The sequence below is a fragment of the Rhineura floridana genome, chromosome 7 (genome assembly GCF_030035675.1).
Source record: "Rhineura floridana isolate rRhiFlo1 chromosome 7, rRhiFlo1.hap2, whole genome shotgun sequence".
NCBI lineage: Eukaryota > Metazoa > Chordata > Lepidosauria > Squamata > Rhineuridae > Rhineura > Rhineura floridana.
In genome coordinates, this window is record NC_084486.1 from 125,770,620 (window position 1) to 125,790,285 (window position 19,666).

General features: G+C 40.1%; 1 protein-coding gene across 2 annotated transcripts in view; it reads right to left on the reverse strand.

The window, feature by feature from the left end:
* The window catches only part of LOC133388530 (uncharacterized), a 53,611-nt gene that overhangs the window by 29,179 nt on the left and 4,766 nt on the right, over positions 1-19,666 (reverse strand). For both annotated transcript variants that reach the window (XM_061634490.1, XM_061634489.1), the window contains exons 2-8: positions 12,146-12,177; positions 5,450-5,497; positions 4,325-4,375; positions 3,170-3,199; positions 658-705; positions 525-568; positions 367-416 (exon numbers count right to left, since the gene is read on the reverse strand). In XM_061634490.1, the coding sequence (XP_061490474.1) occupies positions 367-416; positions 525-568; positions 658-705; positions 3,170-3,199; positions 4,325-4,375; positions 5,450-5,497; positions 12,146-12,177 (303 nt within the window). The remainder of the gene's footprint in view (positions 1-366; positions 417-524; positions 569-657; positions 706-3,169; positions 3,200-4,324; positions 4,376-5,449; positions 5,498-12,145; positions 12,178-19,666) is intronic.

Below are 19,666 nucleotides of genomic sequence, written 5' to 3' on the forward strand. Positions count from 1 at the left end.
CTGTCCTTACAGTAGCCTCTTGTCCAGAGTATAGGTTGTGCATCAGGACAATTAGATGCTGTGGCACCCCCATTTCTTTTAAAGCATTCCATAGTTTTTCATGATCTACACAATCAAAGCCTTTGGTGTAATCTATAAAGCACAGGGTGATTTCCTTCTGAAATTCCTTGGTCCGTTCCATTATCCAACGTATGTTTGCGATATGATCTCTGGTGCCTCCCCTTTCTAAATCCAGCTTGGATGTCTGGCATTTCTTGCATTGGAACATGTCAAATATGTGTAAGCATGAAAAAATACCCCAAAGAATACCATTCCACAAATATTTTCGGGTCACCACTTGTCAGTTTTATACTGAACAATCCATACCAGAATTGTCCTCTAGAAAATCTTCTGGGCGTTACTTGTTCTTTTTGCTCCTTTATAGTAAAAAGAAAATGGTGGGGGGGACAAATTAGTGAGACATTAGTGTTGCATTTATGAAACAACATTTAACACTAATTTTTGTCTGGATTTTTAAAACCTACTTGTGGAATCTTGCAGCGTTCACAGTGTTGTTGGATATTAACCTCTAGAATGAAACAGAGAGAGGTTTCTTAAATTGAGACTAGCCACTATTGAAATTGTCAGACAAATGCTATTCTAAAAAAAGTATTATACCTGATTCAACACAATGCAACAGCAGTTCTTTCTTTTCTGGATCCTCATCTGTAAAAAAAAAAAAAATTAGTAATACACCATTATTTAGAATAAATCATACACTGAAGCAATACTTTTTTTACAGATATATAAAGATGACATTTTGAATGACCCCGTAGTCATTTGAAGACTCCATTGGGTAAATGTTTCTTTTTTTCCTTCTTGGTTTCAAAATTCATATTGTCACATTATGGTTTGCATTAATCATACATCTTGCAGCATTCAAGGCAAAATTCTGTTCAGGGTAGGCTTCTGCAAGCCCAGTGTATTAGCTCGCGCAACAGAGATGACGCTGTTCTGCAGGATCATCTCTTACAGTATTGTACATCTTCTTGCAACATGTAATTAACTTGAAGAATTTGCTGTCACACAACCTGGCAGCATCACCTACATCTTGCCAGGCTAAAGTTTATTACGACTGCTGCCCCCCCTTTGGAGATTCCTGAAAGGTCACATATCATACTATGGGAAATTCTGAGTATTACTAATAAGATGTGCAAAATTGTTTGCACACCCTCCTTTACTAGTATCCCAAGTATCCCATACACCCATAGAAGTGTATAACAACTCTGATTTAAGAAGCTTGGGACCAGAACACCTGAAAGATCATCTTACCCCTTATATACCCTTCGGAATTCCCTCCCCTTAAATATTAGACAGGCACCATCTGTGCTATCTTTTTGGCACCTACTGAAGACCCTGCTCTGTCAACAAGCCTTTTAAGTAGAGATCTTATCCCAGTCTGCATCCATGTTGGAATTGCTTTTGAAGATGTTTTTAAATATGTTTTGTTTTAATATATTTTAAAGCCTGTTTTTTAGATGTTTTAAAGTGTTTTTAGTGTTTTGTTTGCCACCCTGGGCTCCTTCTGGGAGGAAGAGCGAGATATAAATTTCATAAATAAATAAGAAGTACTGTTCTGTGTCACTCAGAACTTCTTTATGGTGTTAGCATCTCCCTACAGTGCAGATCTGTTTATTTATTTATTTAAAACATTTATATACTGCTTAATATTTCAAATATCTCTAAGCAGTATACAGTCAAAAAAAACCCAAAACATTAAAACAAAAACAATCTGAAACCAGTAAAACAGCAATATAAAACACATGAAAGCATATAAAAATGAATAAAACAGAAATCCAGAAAATTCAAACTCGTAAAACAGGTTCCCATCTTATGGGTCAGGAAAAGTCTGGGCAAAAAGGTAAGTGTTCACAAGATGTCTGAAGCAACTGCTGCTTTAATAGTTTAATAGTATAATAAGTACTGGTATAAACTACTCACACTCAACTGGTTATCACTACGTCAAATTATATAGCAATAGTAACTAGTGAGTTATAAACTTAAATTAATGGAAATGATTTCTGGGTTTTGGATGGTATTAGCAGCTATCCTCCTGAAATCCTTACTGAGTTAAATTTGAGTTTTATTGTGTATCTGAAAACAATGTGTAAATGCATACCAAAAAACCCAGCACTCTTCAAACTTATCTCAGGTAAAATATAATCTCCCTTAAAAATTGGTAATGCATATTTGTATGAAACATTTGTTTGCACTTGTACATTTAAGAAATAAGAGCTCTTCTGGGTATGACTAAAGGGCCATCTAACTCAGTATTCTGTTTCCAACAGTGGCTATAGATGACACTAAGAAGGTTACAAGCTGAGCATGGAGGTTACAGCTTTGCCATTTTGTTAACCCAGCAACTGGTAGTTCTCAAGACTTGAACAAGAAGGGTATGTTTAGCCATCATGGTCAATAGCACTGACATTAACCTCCATTATTTATTCTTAAGTTGGCCTTGTCTTTAACTGTGGGACCATAGCATTTTATTAAAGGATAGTCTTGAATTTTATTTTTTATTTTAATGGTTTTATTTAACTTTTCTAATTTATTTTACAGGTGGAACAACAGAAGACATTACAAAACCAAGACCCCTTTCACTACCCTTCCTCCCTACCACTGGTATCCATGAGACTGAGTTACAAAATTCAACCAAGTACATCACGCCATAGTTGTCCATGCAAGGTTGGTGGTTGTAGCTTATGCCTGTTATTATTCATACATTCTGTAATGTATACCAAATTTCAGCAAAGTCATTATTTTCTTGTTATCCATTCAGTGCTCTCAGTTGTTTAGTAAGCTTTTCCATAAGAAAAATGGACCAAACTTCTTGTCTCCATAAGTTCTAAGACAGATTGTCTAAGCATTTCCAGTTGCAAGCAATCAGCTTCCTCGCAGCAACCAGGAAGTCTTTGAATTTTATGTACTTTCGATAATGCCCATATACATTGGTCTCAGCTAATTTTCAATAGTAATTGTCTTTAAACAGTGTTATCTTCCGCTTACCATGAACACTCAAAGTCATTTGCTTTCATCTATACACACCATTCTTACTATCTTCCAAATGCCATCATAGATCTTTTCCAAGCAAAATAATACAGTTAAGGACAAAGTAAAAGAAAACACTCACTTGATTTGTTCAGATCTGCCTCATCTGTATCTGTAAATGAAAAGGCCTAATTCAATATAAACTGTTATGTCTAATCATTTAACATATAAATAGGTGCAGATTTATTAACATATGTACGCAAAAATATATTTGCCATTCAGTGACAGCAGCCATTTCCTCCAATTCTTTTCCTGGTCATCCTGTTTTGCCACTTTTGGTGCCAATTCCTAAGCATATTTATGGCCTGCGATTGCTATGACTACCAGTTAAATACTAATATCTAAGAAATGTTATGTTGTACATAAAATACTATTTTGCCATCTTTGGCCTTTTTCTCTTTACTTTTAAACAGCCATGGACACAAGATGCACAAAGAAAAGCAGCAAGGGAATGCCTGGTAAAGGCAAGCAGCTGGCTTAAATACATATATGATGGCTGCCATTTCAACAATTCAAGCTGCATATAAATATTTCAAAAGTGGTTAAGGGAATATAAAGTAGGATCTGCAACAAAATGTGCAGCATGGGGTGCTCCTGTTCAGGTTCCAGCCAGCCAGCAACGCTGTCTTCCAGGACACTCCACTGATTTCCCATCCCAGTAGTGGATGGCACAGTGGGGCTGCACTGCTTATCTGACCTCCCTCCAGCTGAGTTACTGCAGCATATTGGGAGGAAGAGGGGGAGGAGTGAAGTGGTGGTAAGGTCAATGCAGTGCCAACAAACCAGTGGAGCCAATATGGTGCCTCTATGGTGTATTTGCACTGTGCCAACCTCGCCACTGCCTTACCCCTCCCCTCTTCATCCTCACTGCTATGACGTCTCCCTCTCCATCCCTGCTGCCTTGCCCCTCCCCCTCTCCATCCAAGAGGAGGTTAGGTAAACACCATACTGGATACTACTGCCCCTCCCCTAGTGCTGAGTCACTGCTCCCCACAAAAGTAAACCAGCAATTTGTGTCCACTGAGCATGCTCAATCCTCATTGGAGTATTGGGTGGGGGATTCTTCCCTTCTGATTTGTTTTTCTAAATCATATTTTGTCCTTCAAATCTTGGAGTTCCCCTAAACCTGTGGATACCTCCCTCTTGCATATGAATAGTGCTATTTTGGCTGTATAATGATCCACACTCAGAAAATGAGTTCACTATTTATAGGATATGCTGTAATTCAGTTACTGACCTGACTCGCTTTCGGAGCTGCTTTTGGAGCCACTTTTGGAACTGTCATTACCTTCACAAAATCAAAATCTATTAGTATTTGCAATGTTTAAAGAATAATTTAACATTAAGTTCTACTTTTTAAATGGCACAGGTAAGACCACAACACAGCGTAAGGTGTAAAGAGTCCATCCTTTAGGAGAAAGCCTCTTCCACTCATGGAAGTACAGGTTCCAGCCTGGCAGTAGAACAGTGGATGAGAAAGGTGACCACAAATTCAGATGAGTTCTTTCATTTGCACAAGCTTTTGTGTAAAACTTTGCAGAAGCTCATTCTCAAGACCTTTTTGTGGCCCACTAAAGTTTATTCACTGTTTCCAAGGGCCAAACTTGATATTATGCTCAATGCGTCTTCCAAGGCAACATCAAGATAGTCTTTAATTTAATAGCAAGTGCAGGGAATTGATTTTCATCAAGACCACATTATGCAACGAGGGGAAGTTTAAACTTTCCTTCCCTATCCAAGATGCCAACAAAAAATGTCCCCTTGAATGCCAATGGAAGCTTTTTCCTTTTTTAAAAATGCATTTCTAATTATGCATTCAGTATGACATCTAGTTTGACCCTTATGCTGTAACACAACCCCAATACATTGCAGTGCCGCTCTGCAAAATGTCTTCTACTAACTCTTGCGCAAGAGTTCATGGAATACCACTAATGCATTTTCCTCTTCCGTTCATGGTTCTTTCATTCTAGTCCATAATATTTAACACGTTAATACAGAAACCATTATTACTCTATCAGAACTTTCTGGGGAATCTCATAAGGCAGGGATGAAGAACCTACAGTCCTCCAAACTGGACAACAACTTCCATTACCCCTAACTATTGGCTATGCTGGCTGCGACTGATGGAAGTTGGGGTCACCCATCTGGAGGGTCACTAATTCACTATCGCTGGCACAAGGGCCTTAACAACATAATCAGTTTCTGGGATAGAAAGTAACAAAAATCTGGCAGCCCAAAATGTAAGAACAACCAAGACATAAAGTTTCAAAGGTAAAAGAACGTTTTTTTAGATTACTGGTAGCATTTTTCAACAGCCATGAAAATATTTTTATGTTTGAGTTATCGGTATGATAATATTTACCTGAGTTATTTTCCTGAGCAGAATCTTCGTCTTGAGAACTGTTACTATCTGTTGTGGGGAGATAAAATATCAGCTGGGAAATCAACATTAAACAATATAACAATATAAGAGAATGAATTAAGTTTACCACACAGTGTGACTTGTGGACCAGTTGCATAAGACTGAGAATGATTCCAACTTGAAATTTGTGGACCCCATTCCTGAAACCCATCCCCAAGATTGGAAAGCAGCAGTCATTGGTTCTGCTGTACCAATGGGTGCCCTCTGCCCAGTCACAGGTAAGGGACCATGCATGGGGCAGCACAAAGGAGATAAATTTGCTCGCTTGCTCTCTCACTCACTCTCCTGCACTATTATGTAATCCAGAACTGGCTTCACAAGGCTGGATAGGGTTTCAGCTGTCACAGTGCAATCATTCTTCATGCCCCAGCAGTCATAAGGGGTCTACAGACCGAGTAGTCAGAGCCAGCTTGAGCCAGTTTGCAAACTTTTATGGGAAATGATGAGAACCACTCAGGAGAGAAGGCACTGCATACATACTGTAAATAAGAATTGCAAGATCCAAACCATAAGCCACAGAATGTTTGCCCATATCACTAGAAAACCACAATTGATTACAATATTGCACTAAGAAAAGCTTGGAAATATAGTTCAGCAATCAAAAAGAGGTTAATGAAGGGGACAGGTGAATGGGCAGAATTACAGTGCCCAGAATATACTACTTTAAGACTATGTGCAGTTCCTTTTCTCTATTCCTTCTCTCTATCGATTCAGCAGTCATACCTTTCTTAAATCTCTTTCTTTCACTTTGAATTATTCACCTTGCACAATCTATTCCAATTGTCATTTGGATCATCTTCCTGTTCTTTTCCATTATCTATTGTGGCTCCCACTTTTATTCACATTATTTTCAAAGTTCTGTTGATTAAAATAGGTTTGTTATCTCGCTCCCACTGTTCTACCTGCTCTTTTCTCTCTCCATGGACCTCACTTCTCCAGAACTTATTATTTATTTATTATTATTTATTTATTAAATTTGTATCCCACCCTTCCTTCCAGAAAAAGCCCAGGGCAGCAAAACATCAAAACATAAAAACAGACTTTAAAATATGTTAAAATAAAACTTCATTAAAAATATATTAAAACAACACAACTTTAAAAATGACTTTTAAACAAAGCTTTAGAAATATCTTAAAAAGCAGTTCCAACTCAGACACAGACTGGGATAAGGTCTCTTCTTAAAAGGCTTGTTGAAAGAGGAAGGTCTTAATTAGGCACCAAAAAGAAAACAGAGACCTAATATGTAAGGGGAACTGTTGGTATAGCACAGTGGGGAGGGGAGCCTGGCTAGGAGTCTAGAGTCTGTGAGTTCAAATCCCCGCTCGTGTCTCCTGGGTGTCAAGGGCCAGCTATAGATCACCCCACAGTGAGTGGCTCAGGGGTTATGTGCCCTGCCACCTGTGCAGCCATGGGCAAGCTGCGTAGTCCCAAGGAGCCCAGTTGCCCCCCCCCCGAGTTGGCAGTTGTGGACAAGGAAGGGGCTGGCTTGTGCAGCTCTGGCAAGCTGAACAGGCCCTGGCCAGCTGGAGAGGACTAGCCTCAGAGGGAGGCAACAGTAAACCCCCTCTGAATATTGCTTACCATGAAATCCCTATTCATAGGGTCGCCATAAGTCGGAATCGACTTGAAGGCAGTCCATTTCCATTTTTTCAATATGTAAGAGGAGATAATTCTGAAGGGTAGGTGCCACAACACTAAAAGCACGCCTCCTATGTTGTACAGAATGGACCTCCTGATAAGATGGTATCTGCAGGAAAGTGCAGTGATCAACTGGGTATATAAGAGGTAAGATAATCTTTCAGGTATCCTGGTCCAAAGCTGTATAGGGCTTAGAAAGCTCCTTTATACCACATCAACATATTTGTCCATCTAGCGCAGTATCATCTACTCTGGCTGGCAGAAGCTTTCCAGAATCTCAGGCAAAGGTCTTTCCCATCACCTGCTATCTGATCCTTATAACTGGAGGTGCCAAGGATTGAACCTGAACACAGGAACATAGGAAGCTGCCTTATACTGAGTTAGAACATTGGTCCATATAGCTCAGTATTGTCTGCACTGACTGGCAATGACTCTCCAGGGTTTTTAGCCAGGAGTCTCTCCCAGCCCTACCTGGAGATGGCGTAGGGTGAACCTGGGACCTTCTGCATGCAAAGCACATACTCTCATACTGAGATATGGTCCCTTCCAATACTGCTGGACCTCTTAAGCCCAATTTCACAACCTTCATTCCTGGCTACGCTCATTCTCCTTGGCTGCTCCCCACTCCTGAGACTCTTTATCTCTTGGCACCTTTCCTTGGTATATTTAAAGGCTAATTCAAAATTCAACTCTTCTCAAGTGGATCGCTACATTTCCCCTCCATTCCTTTCTCTTTCTGAGTACATTGTAAGCCTGTAGTCAGGGTCTGGGTGTCTTATGTTATTCTCTGTACAGCATGTAGTTATTCTAGTACTCTAGAAATGAATAATAGCCATAATAATCATAATGATATCAGCCAGAGCAACTTATGCCATTGAATTGCATGGGAAAGCCCCTGAACTGTTTGTACACTGGAGATTCTATACCCACAAAGGATTGTTGAATCTCAATGGATGTGAAGAAGAGATTAAAACTCATCAAATCTCTCTTCAGTACAACAGCTGAATTACATATGGGTGGGCTCTGCCCATCCAAAAGAAATTGCAATAGCACACCTTTAAGCAAGTTCTTTCCAATAATAAGAATAAGCCATGAGTTCCATTCCATCAAGGCATCATTCCCTTTTTAAAAAAGCATTCTACTATCTGCTATCCCAACATTGCCCTTTAATTTTTACTACTATAGAAAAAATTCTGCTGCTCAAGGCAACATTAAAATGAAAGTTGAAGGAGAAGAACCTGGGCCTGTGTAATTAGCCTTAAGGCATATTTATTTATTTATTCATATCCCACCCTTCCTCCCAGCAGGAGCCCATATCTTAAGAGTGAGTGCAGTGTAGTTGTCAGAGTGTTGGATTGGGACCTGGGAGACCAGGGTTCACATCTCCACTCAGCCATGAAGCTCACTTGGGCCAGTCACTGTCTCTCAGCCTAAACTACCTCACAAAGTTGTTGTGATGATAAAATTGGGAGGGGGAGAACCATGTTTGTATGCCACCTTGAGCTCTTTGGAGGAAAGTCGGGATATGTGTAATTTATAAATAAATATATTTAGTGTTTTCAGGAGGAAATCAGCTTGGCTATTATTCCACAATATACAGAGGACGTACTGGTCTTTCTGCTGACAAGTCAGACCCATAGGATCATAGTCGATCTAGCCAACTTCCTAATTGCAGTTCAATCTATTAAAAAGGAATGGCACAAGTCTCATATGGTTGACTGCCAGCAGGATTCAGAACAATGAAAGTGGGGAGGAAAGGGGGAGAAAGCCAGATAACAGGTGGTTGCTAACTTTGGGTTAAAGTACCAACTTAAATTATAAATATATGTATAATTTCACTTTTTTGTGATGTGTTGTTAGTACTGTTGTATTGTGGAAGGTCAGATGAGCTGTTTCATTTTTATTGTGTTTTGAGTGATTTATGCTTTGCATAATTGATGGCCTTTGGCTAATAAAGACTTTGACTTTGAATGTACAGTAGTAACCTGATATCTGATTAGCTCATCTTGTAGTACAATATTAAACTTCGGCCTTAATCCTTGATAAATTCTAGTAATCATTGCTTGCATAGAATGAAAGTGCAATCATTTTTTAAAATATTTTTATTTGCTTGTTTGAAAAGCTTATACGCCACCCTGTCATTTAAAAATCTCCCAGAGCAGCTCACATAATCAGAAAACAATCAAAGAGCAATGATTGCAGGGCAGCCATCTTTTTTCTCCCTTACAACTGGACAGCATGCCATCACCTCCCTCCCAGGTGTATTTGCAGCCACACTTTTCACATCTGCAGCAGCAGTTGCGCTTACTAGCAGCTCCATGCAGTTATACATGCAGCTATTAACTGTTATAAAAAGAAAGAAGAAAAATATTTTAAAGGCAGTCCCAGGACCAGCAGCAGTTAATGGGGCAGCGAAGACAGTGCAGCTCTGCACACCTGTCTTCCAAACAGCAAGCACCACTGCCGCTCACCAAGAGAGAGAGGGGAAGGAGCGAGATGTACGGAGCTCAACGTGGTGTGAGTTCAGTGATATAGTGGCAAGAGCGTTGGCTTGGCTCCACCACCATCCTTGTACCATGTTGACCTCCCCATGCCCCCTCCCCCTCTCAGTAAGCAGCAGTGACACTTGCTGCCATTCGGAAGCCAGATGCGCAACACCACAACTTATTTGCTGCCCCATCGACCACTACTGCCTCGGACAACTTCATAAAAGCTAGCAATTCCTTTTCTTTGGGGGACGAATTTCAGAATTTCATTCATATTTCTTTTTAAAAATTCACACATTATTGCAGAAACAGTACAGAATGGAAAAGTTTAAAAATGAAAACTGCAAAATGGGCACAAACTGGAATTAAACTCTAATTGGGACTTACTTCTGATAAAGCATGCATAGGATTTCTGTTTATGGCTGCAATCCTATGCCCATTTACCTAGGAGTCAATCCCACTGAACTCAAGTAGGCACATACAGGTTTCCAAATAGACATGCATAGGATTGCACTGTAGGTCATGACCTTTAACCTCTTCTCACCTCTGTTGTTTAATCTTAATGGGAAAGCTGAAGACAATTCTATGAATGAACATTCTGGTTACTGCAAATGTTATATTCATTCATTCACTGGTGATTACTCGTGGCCGAGTAAGATTGTCTTCCAAGATAAGGTCTTTAACAGTGGGTCCGTAAGTGACTGTGGAGGCCAATTCTGGATCCACACAGCCTCCCACAGTGAGGACATAGGTTTCCAGATGGAAGATAGTCGCAATGAGGATTTGTTTGATGTGCCTTCCGCTTAGCTCGTTTGTCCTGTTTGCCCTGTATTCGTGCTTCTTCAAAGTCCACAGCACCTTTGATAATAGCAGACCTCCATTTGGGACGTTCATGGGCCAAGACCTCCCAGTTGTCGATGTTCATGTTACATTTTTTTACATTTGCTTTAAGAACATCTTTAAACCTCTTTTGCTGTCCATCAATGTTCCGTTTTTCATCCTGAAGTTGGGAGTAGGAAGAGCTTTTAAGGCCGCATTCCAGGGAACAGAGAAAGCTGCTTTACACCAGTCAGACCATGGTCCATCCCAGTATCGTTCACACTAACTGGCAGTGGCTCTCCGGGGTTTCAGACACAAGACTTTTCCCAGCCCTCCCTGAAGATTACAGGGACTGAACTTGAGAATTTTTGCATGCAAAGCATGTGCTCTGCCATTGAGCTACAGACCCTTTTTTTATACCCTTTCTCTGGGTGTCATTGAATTCATTGGGACTTAATTCTAAGTAGACAGTATAGGATAGCACTGTAAGCCTCACATGTAAAAAATGCCTGGACAAAGGTTGACCCCTGATGTATTCCATAATTACCTACATTGACTTGCAGTGGCTCTCCTGGGTTTCAGGTGGTGAACATTCTGCATGCAAAGTTGTCCATGCTCTGGTAACCTCCAAATTAGATTACTGCAATGCACTCTACGTGGGGCTGCCTTTGAAGACAGTTCGGAAACTGCAGCTTGTGCAAAATGCAGCGGCCAGATTGGTAACAGGGACCAGACGGTCCAAACCTATACAACCGATTCTGGCCCGCTTGCACTGGCTGCCTGTATGTTTCCGAGCTCGATTCAAGGTGCTGGTTTTGACCTATAAAGCCTTACACGGCTTCGGACCACAATACCTGATGGAACGCCTCTCCCGATATGAACCCACCCGTACACTATGTTCAAGATCAAAGGCCTTCCTCCAGGTGCCTACTCCAAGGGAAACTCAGAGGATGGCAACAAGGGAGAGGGCCTTCTCAGTGGTGGCCCCCAAATTATGGAATGATTTACTTGATGAGGTGCACCTGGCGCCAACACTGTTATCTTTTCGGCGCCAGGTCAAGACTTTCCTCTTCTCCCAGGCATTTTAGCATGTGTTTTATATTGTTTTAAATTTTTAAATTGTGTTTTAAATAGTTTTTTAAAAGATGTATTTTAAATTGTTTTTGTTTTTAGTTACTGTAAACTGCCCAGAGAGCTTCGGCTATGAGGCGGTATACAAGTATAATAAATAAATAAATAAATAAATAAAGCAGATGCTCTACCACTGAGCTACAGCCCTTTCCCCTGAAAATAAATACATAACAAACACATGTTTCTTTTTTTAAAAGCAGTGGTGACTTAAGACTGTTCTAGGGAAGCAGAGATGTACAATGTCCACCAGAACCCCCTCTCCCCAGCTGTTTGCCATCATGGGAAGTAATCTTTCTGAAGTTAGCAGGATTGCTATAGAATTGGATCTTTCAGAATTACAGCTTAAATTCAAATACGTTGAAAACAATATATAACAGAGCTTTGCAAAAAGAACAGCAGTGATAAAAAATTAGAAAGACAAAACAAACTTTTCATAGACATGCAATTTTTTACAGCATTAATATAACTTTCCCAACACAGGATTCACTCCTATTTCTATAGAATCATTGATTCTTTAAAAGAGATCTACTTAAAAAATAGTAGACTCTGAAAAGTTAATTACCTTTATCTTCCAAAACTGAAACATCAGATTCACTGGAAAACAAAGAACATGTGAACATTTTTGTTACTACAGAAATAAAGCACGAGCTCCTTTGTAGCACTTTTGTTGCATTAAATAATTGTTCAATGAATCTCAAAGATAATACTGAATACATTCATCCACAGACCATTTTTGTGTTGTCTGTCACATAAAGCTTTACTGTCATAAACAGATTAAGTAGAGAAGTCTGTGAATGAGTCATTTGTTTAGGAGAGTGGATATGTAGGATTCATAAATTTACTACCCCGTTATCCCTTCCACAACCCAAGTTCTGTGCAAACATGACTAGGACAAGGAGTCATGGACAGGGACTACGGCAGCATAAATATGAGGCTTTGTAAAACTCCTGCTGATTGGGGAATCAATATGCACCAACAACAAAGTAAGAGTCCCCCACCCAACCCAGACTCTCTTTAAGGCTACAGCCAGCGTTCAAATCCCCACACAGCCATGAAGCTCACAGGGTGACCTTGGGCCTGTCACTGCCTCTCAGCCTCAGAGGAACGCAATGGTAAACCACCTCTGAATACCGCTTACCATGAAAACCATAGTGTTGCCATAAGTTGGTCCTATGGGTTTTCAGTTTGTTTTTAGAAGTTTTGGAGGAAAGTTACTAGGAAAACAAAAAGCTTTAGAAAGAACAAGCCTTGCTGAGGCAGAGCCAGCATGGCTTCTGCAGGGGAAAGTCCTGTCTCAGTAACCTATTAGAATTCTTTGAGAGTGTCAACAAGCATATAGATAGAGGTGATCCAGTGGACATAGTGTACTTAGACTTTCAAAAAGCGTTTGACAAGGTACCTCACCAAAGACTTCTGAGGAAGCTTAGCAGTCATGGAATAAGAGGAGAGGTCCTCTTGTGGATAAGGAATTGGTTAAGAAGCAGAAAGCAGAGTAGGAATCAACGGACAGTTCTCCCAATGGAGGGCTGTAGAAAGTGGAGTCCCTCAAGGATCGGTATTGGGACCTGTACTTTTCAACTTGTTCATTAATGACCTAGAATTAGGAGTGAGCAGTGAAGTGGCCAAGTTTGCTGACGACACTAAATTGTTCAGGGTTGTTAAAACAAAAAGGGATTGCGAAGAGCTCCAAAAAGACCTCTCCAGACTGAGTGAATGGGCGGAAAAATGGCAAATGCAATTCAATATAAACAAGTGTAAAATTATGCATATTGGAGCAAAAAATCTTAATTTCACATATACGCTCATGGGGTCTGAACTGGCGGTGACCGACCAGGAGAGAGACCTCGGGGTTGTAGTGGACAGCACGATGAAAATGTCGACCCAGTGTGTGGCAGCTGTGAAAAAGGCAAATTCCATGCTAGCAATAATTAGGAAAGGTATTGAAAATAAAACAGCCGATATCATAATGCCGTTGTATAAATCTATGGTGCGGCCGCATTTGGAATACTGTGTACAGTTCTGGTCGCCTCATCTCAAAAAGGATATTATAGAGTTGGAAAAGGTTCAGAAGAGGGCAACCAGAATGATCAAGGGGATGGAGCGACTCCCTTACGAGGAAAGGTTGCAGCATTTGGGGCTTTTTAGTTTAGAGAAAAGGCGGGTCAGAGGAGACATGATAGAAGTGTATAAAATTATGCATGGCATTGAGAAAGTGGATAGAGAAAAGTTCTTCTCCCTCTCTCATAATACTAGAACTCATGGACATTCAAAGAAGCTGAATGTTGGAAGATTCAGGACAGACAAAAGGAAGTACTTCTTTACTCAGCTCATAGTTAAACTATGGAATTTGCTCCCACAAGATGCGGTAATGGCCACCAGCTTGGATGGCTTTAAAAGAAGATTAGACAAGTTCATGGAGGACAGGGCTATCAATGGCTACTAGCCGTGATGGCTGTGCTGTGCCACCCTAGTCAGAGGCAGCATGCTTCTGAAAACCAGTTGCCGGAAGCCTCAGGAAGGGAGAGTGTTCTTGCACTCGGGTCCTGCTTGCGGGCTTCCCCCAGGCACCTGGTTGGCCACTGTGAGAACAGGATGCTGGACTAGATGGGCCACTGGCCTGATCCAGCAGGCTCTTCTTATGTTCTTATGTTCCTATGTTTAATTTCATTTCAATGTGGGTAGGAAAAAATGAATGAAAATGTTAGAAACCAGAAGATAACCCAACATTTACAAGATCTCCAAACCAGGATTGTGATTATGCAGGCAATTGTACTGGGATGCTATTTGAATCTTCTCATTTAGCCATCATGGTACAGATACCTCAGGGCAGTTTTATGGTGCTGAGAAACCACTAGCGAAAAATGCCAATGTAGATATACCCTGAATCAGGGGGTAAGCATTTTTATGTATTTATTCTTTTGGAATGTCAGCATCCACACTTTTCATTCAGAAAACTAGAATTATTTTTTTAAGGGAGGGTCCTATGGGTTTTCAGTTTGTTTTTAGAAGTTTTGGAGGAAAGTTACTAGGAAAACAAAAAGCTTTAGAAAAATTGATGGCTGACCACATTCACACCAAACTCTGACAATCAGCACTGGATAAGTAGGACTGTCCTTTGAGAGAGGCAGTGGAAAGTCCTGCACACTTTGTTTTGTTTTGCTGCCAGACAACTGTTTGTGTCTGTTCTCATGAGATAATAGCTGAACAAGTGATAAAGTATGTCTGCACCAGCATTCTTGTTATATTTCATTTTAATTTCATTTCTTTTTAAATATTTTCAATTCATTATAAAATAACAGCTTATTACAATATTGAAAAATATTTATTCAAAATATTTATCCACTTGTACAATAGTGTTTTCCAAACCATGAATCTGTCCATAAATCTCTCCAGAAATAAATAAAAGCATGCCATTTATTGTGAAACGTATCCTGTTGATTATTGTTCATTTTTATTTAATATAGGCTGTGAGCTTTCCCATTAACTGCAGTGTCCCACAGCTTTCATAACCAAAAGAAATATTAAATTGTTGAAATATACGCAATTACATTTTTTCAAAGTCTAGCTATACAGATCTTAGTTGCCATCAGTAAAAGCTGAATTATATTATTATCCTCAAAGTCATCCATCACGTTCTCCTTATATATCCCAACAGTAATATCTCTGGTAGATCTGGCAATGAGTTTTCTATTATGATACTTACCTTGTGTAAGCTATCTAAGTAATGTTTTCATTTTACTCTTACCCCTTCTGGAAAAATGGAAATGGACTGACTAACTGACTGTTTTGAAATGGTACAGTAAATGGAAGGCCCCCCAAAAAGCAACAAAATATAATTTGCTATTACTTGTTCTGCCTTTGTGTATGTTTTGATACTCTAGTGCTGGAATTAGAGTAGAAACAATTATATGTATCCAATGGGGTTACTCAGCTGACAGTAAGACTTTCATCAGTGAAACAGGCATGGCAGCAATTTTCAGTAATTCCCCTTTCCTCTGCAGCCCCTTGTATGCATAAATGTGCCCTGGAGAGTCGCTCAACCCTTTGGAGCAGATTCAAGGGAGCATGGGAGACTACATGGAGGAAGAGGTATCACTGGAAACTCATGCCCCTATCTGCTTTGCTGACTGAAGTCTTACCATCAACTAAGCAACACCATTGGATACAACCCAATGATTTAAAATTATGTAATGTTGTTTGAAACTGTGTAGTAAATAATAGACTTATGGGTGGTATTCAATGCTACTCCTACTCAGAGTAGACCCATGAATATGCATGATTAACAGAACAATTGTACATCGAGGAAGCCAGTGGAAGTTACACTGGCTAAAGAGCACCAAATCCTAACTCCTTTCAGAAGCCCATGGGAGGAAAGAATGCCAGCTCAGCTGGTAGAGCCCAGCAGAACTAAAATGAAAGCTGCAAAAAACAGAGCTATTGTGTGTTTTTACTTAGACCACCCTTTTCCCCAGCTTAACTTATACTGGGACTGAAGGTCACATGACCGAGCTGAACAGATGTAGGATACGGCATAAGTCTCCCTCCCATCAGTCCGGCCCCTCCCATTTCCCCTTTTTGGGGACTTACCTATGCCAGTCTCGGCTGAGCTGGCTGAGCCAGGAGAGGTGGGGATTTTCCAACTGAGCCGTGGCTGAGCCATGATGAGGGACTTATGCCAGCACAGCTGGCTGGGCCACAACCCAGCCAGCTCAGCTGGAGAGACATCATATCCTAACTACTCTCAGCCTGGCATAAATACTTATGCAATTGTGCCCTAACTTAGGCTCATTAATTTCAATTGTCTACTCTGCATAGGACTTAGTTGAATACAATCTCATGTATTTTTATAGTGCCATCAATGTGTGTGCATATATTTTGTATGTATTGCTTGTAAGTCTATCTATCCCAATTAATAGTAAATACTATGATTATTGTCATAACATAAAAATGTAATTTAAAATTATAATTAACCAGTTAGCATCTTAAAATAAAATTTCAAGCTAAAGTTGCAACCTTCAAAACTTGGTTTGGGCTACAGAGTTGTCCATTTTCAAAAATATGTTTTCAGAATTGGTAGGATTAGGAACTTTGGGCAATGGGTGATGCAAATAACATGCACGTGTTGATTATACCTGCATTAGTTCAGTTTATGCAATCTTTGCCTCCTTTAAGGAGGAAGGACCACACAAATTTAGCATTTGCATGTATTGGCAGTTAACATATCTGGTGAACTTGTTAACCACCTATAAAATGGCAGCCTAATAAGTGACATAGCAGGTGCTTCCAAATGAGTTTATTGTGGACCTGTTTCTGCTTATGTTCAGACTTTTTTCCCTGCATCCACACTACATAATTGTCACCAAAATGCCAGTCCACACTTTTTCTTCATTTAATCTGGATCTCCCCTTACCACAGAAAATCCGTTATGTAAAAATAAACCATTATACATCTGCAGCCACTGCTGGTGTGGAAGCTCCTTAGCACAATAGGGTGAGGGTTCACATGTTTGGTGACATTTAATTGCCCCACCCCCTACTTCCATTTGCTTTTCACTTGAACACAGCCTAGCCTTTTTGTTTCTGTAGGCCCAAACAATGTGAACACGCCTATTTCCACTCATTGCTGAAGGGAACATTTGTGCTACATAAATAAGCCTTTTTAAATTCTATTTTCAACATGGAGGTTTTTGCTCAAGACTCCCCTTGCACAAAACCTCTGAAATAAACAGAAATCAGGAGCTACAAGAGTAGGGTCAAAAGTTGGCAACTAAGAAGTCCTATCCTGCTAAAGGTATTTTGCCACCGTTGGAGTGAGATATTTTCACCAAGTGAAGGGAGATAGGAATTTGAGGGTAATGAGGTGAAAGAGTAAGGTAAGGATATGAAGGTAGGAAACAATCATAGATGTGAAGAGCCCTTGCTAACTAAAATTGACCAAAATGGTGCCCTTTTCACATTTGAAGGGGAGGAAGCAGACCCACTTTTTGGCAGCTTTCCTCAAGACTTTAAAAATTTGCAAAATGTTTGGATTTAGAAATCACTCCTATGTTGAGGAGCATGCTAGAAAAGGGAGGAAAGGGAGGGGTTTAAATCTAATAAATAAATAAATAATGTGAGCAAGCAGGCAGACAGCCTTCCTTAGTTGGCTATCTGGTGGTGACAGATCTGAGACGGGTCTTTGCAGGAATCTGCTTTCATCACTGAAATAAGCATGCTACATCTAGCTGGCCAAATTACTTTTGTTGTGCTACAGTATCACCACCACCACTGTAAAAAAAAAAATACACAAACCTCAATTTTTTCAATTGTGAAACATACTGGTAATGTATCTCTAGAAGCAGTTTTCTCTGAATGGATACTTTTTTGGTTCGAATGTTGACGTTTTTCCCCCCTCATTGTCTCTAGAATTTCCTCTCTCTGACAATGAAATAGTGAAAGTGATCACTCTGTGAGATAAAACAGGCATGTGAACACATGCCTATACCAGGTACATTCAGATGTGAACACAAACTATTTATATAGTGATACTTACACAATCAGTCCTCAGGCTCCTTCCTCTCCCTCCCTCCCATGCACTACAATTCAGGTTCTCAGCAAACCAAATGTTTTGTAAACCACTTAGAGAGCTTTACATTCAAGTGGTATATAAATTTTGTTAAATAAATAAAATAAATACATAAAAAACCCTATGGATTGACCAAATCATCATTTGTCCTTAAACCAAGGGTCTAATCTTAGTTCGGGATCCTTGTTTAAGGACAAATCATGGTTTGCTGTGTCCAAGTGCATCAACAAAGAATACAAGTTTTGAAACAGTGGCCATTCAGGTGAGCAGGGAGGGTGAAGGGACCTGCCCTAGTACCCAAGATCCTTTAAAAAAATAAAGAGTCCTGTGACACATTAAATATTAACAAATTTTATTATTGTTTATTTGTTTATTTCCACGAGTTCATATAACACTTAACACCATAGTCTCTTAACATTTAAAAGCTTCTATGAGCAGCTCTTGGTCTAGCACTAAGCTAAGGGCCCTCCCCTGATGAGACTGTTATAAAAAAACATATTGGAGTTCTCAGGATCTTGTTTACATGAACAAATATAGAATAGAATCTTGCTATACAGTACCAGTGTAAGCCCTGTTTACTGTCTCATAGCCACCATTTGCTAGTACTTTGCACTTCTTTAATTCCCCCAAATTAATAGTGAGGTTTTCCCACAGATGGAAGCCAAAACCTCTTGAAGACCTGAGACAGCTGAGAATCAGGACAGCTCAGACACTCCCAGAGAATGTGCAACCACCCACAGAAGGAGCCTGGGCCCTACCCTGCTCCCCAATCACAGACTCTGCATCAGAAGATCCATCTTGGACTTACCAATGCAAATCCTGGAAAAGGACTTATATGCCAGATGTATCTACTGCATCTGACCTCCTACCAATCTTAAATGTAGCACTTTATTTCACTTACGGTATGTAAACTTGAGCTCCGGGAACTGCTGTGTGTGTCACACACCTTACACAACTATGCCATTTGAATATGCTGGATACACCAGCAACCACCATAGAGAACACCTCTGGAGGACCCCCTTGCCTTGAAGAAGACCTCCAGCTGCCAAGGACCCACAACCAGAGGCTACAATCAGCAGATGACTGGCCTGGCTCGCTGGCCCCACATAAGATGAGACTGGTTTTGCCCTAATCTCCCTTCTTGATACCCTTGAAACTCATCCATTGGACTTTGACCTTGACATGCCACCTTCCCTAAAAGGATTTGCATGTCTTATTATATGCTGCTTCCTACTATTGTTTATCAGAAACTTTTTCTGCATGCACCTCACTTCTACAGGAGTGATACAGTGCCTTGCAAAAGTAATCAGACCCCTGACCAATGCTCTCATATTACTGACTTACAAATGGTACATTGCAATTTTGTTCTGTATGATATTTTATTTTGAAACACTGAAAGTGAGAGCTAATGTAATACAAACACATAGATTAGTAAAAGGGTGCAAATATCCAAGTGTTTGGATATCCCAGTGAGCACAGTTGGATCAATAATCAGGAAGTGGAAGCTGTATCACACCAC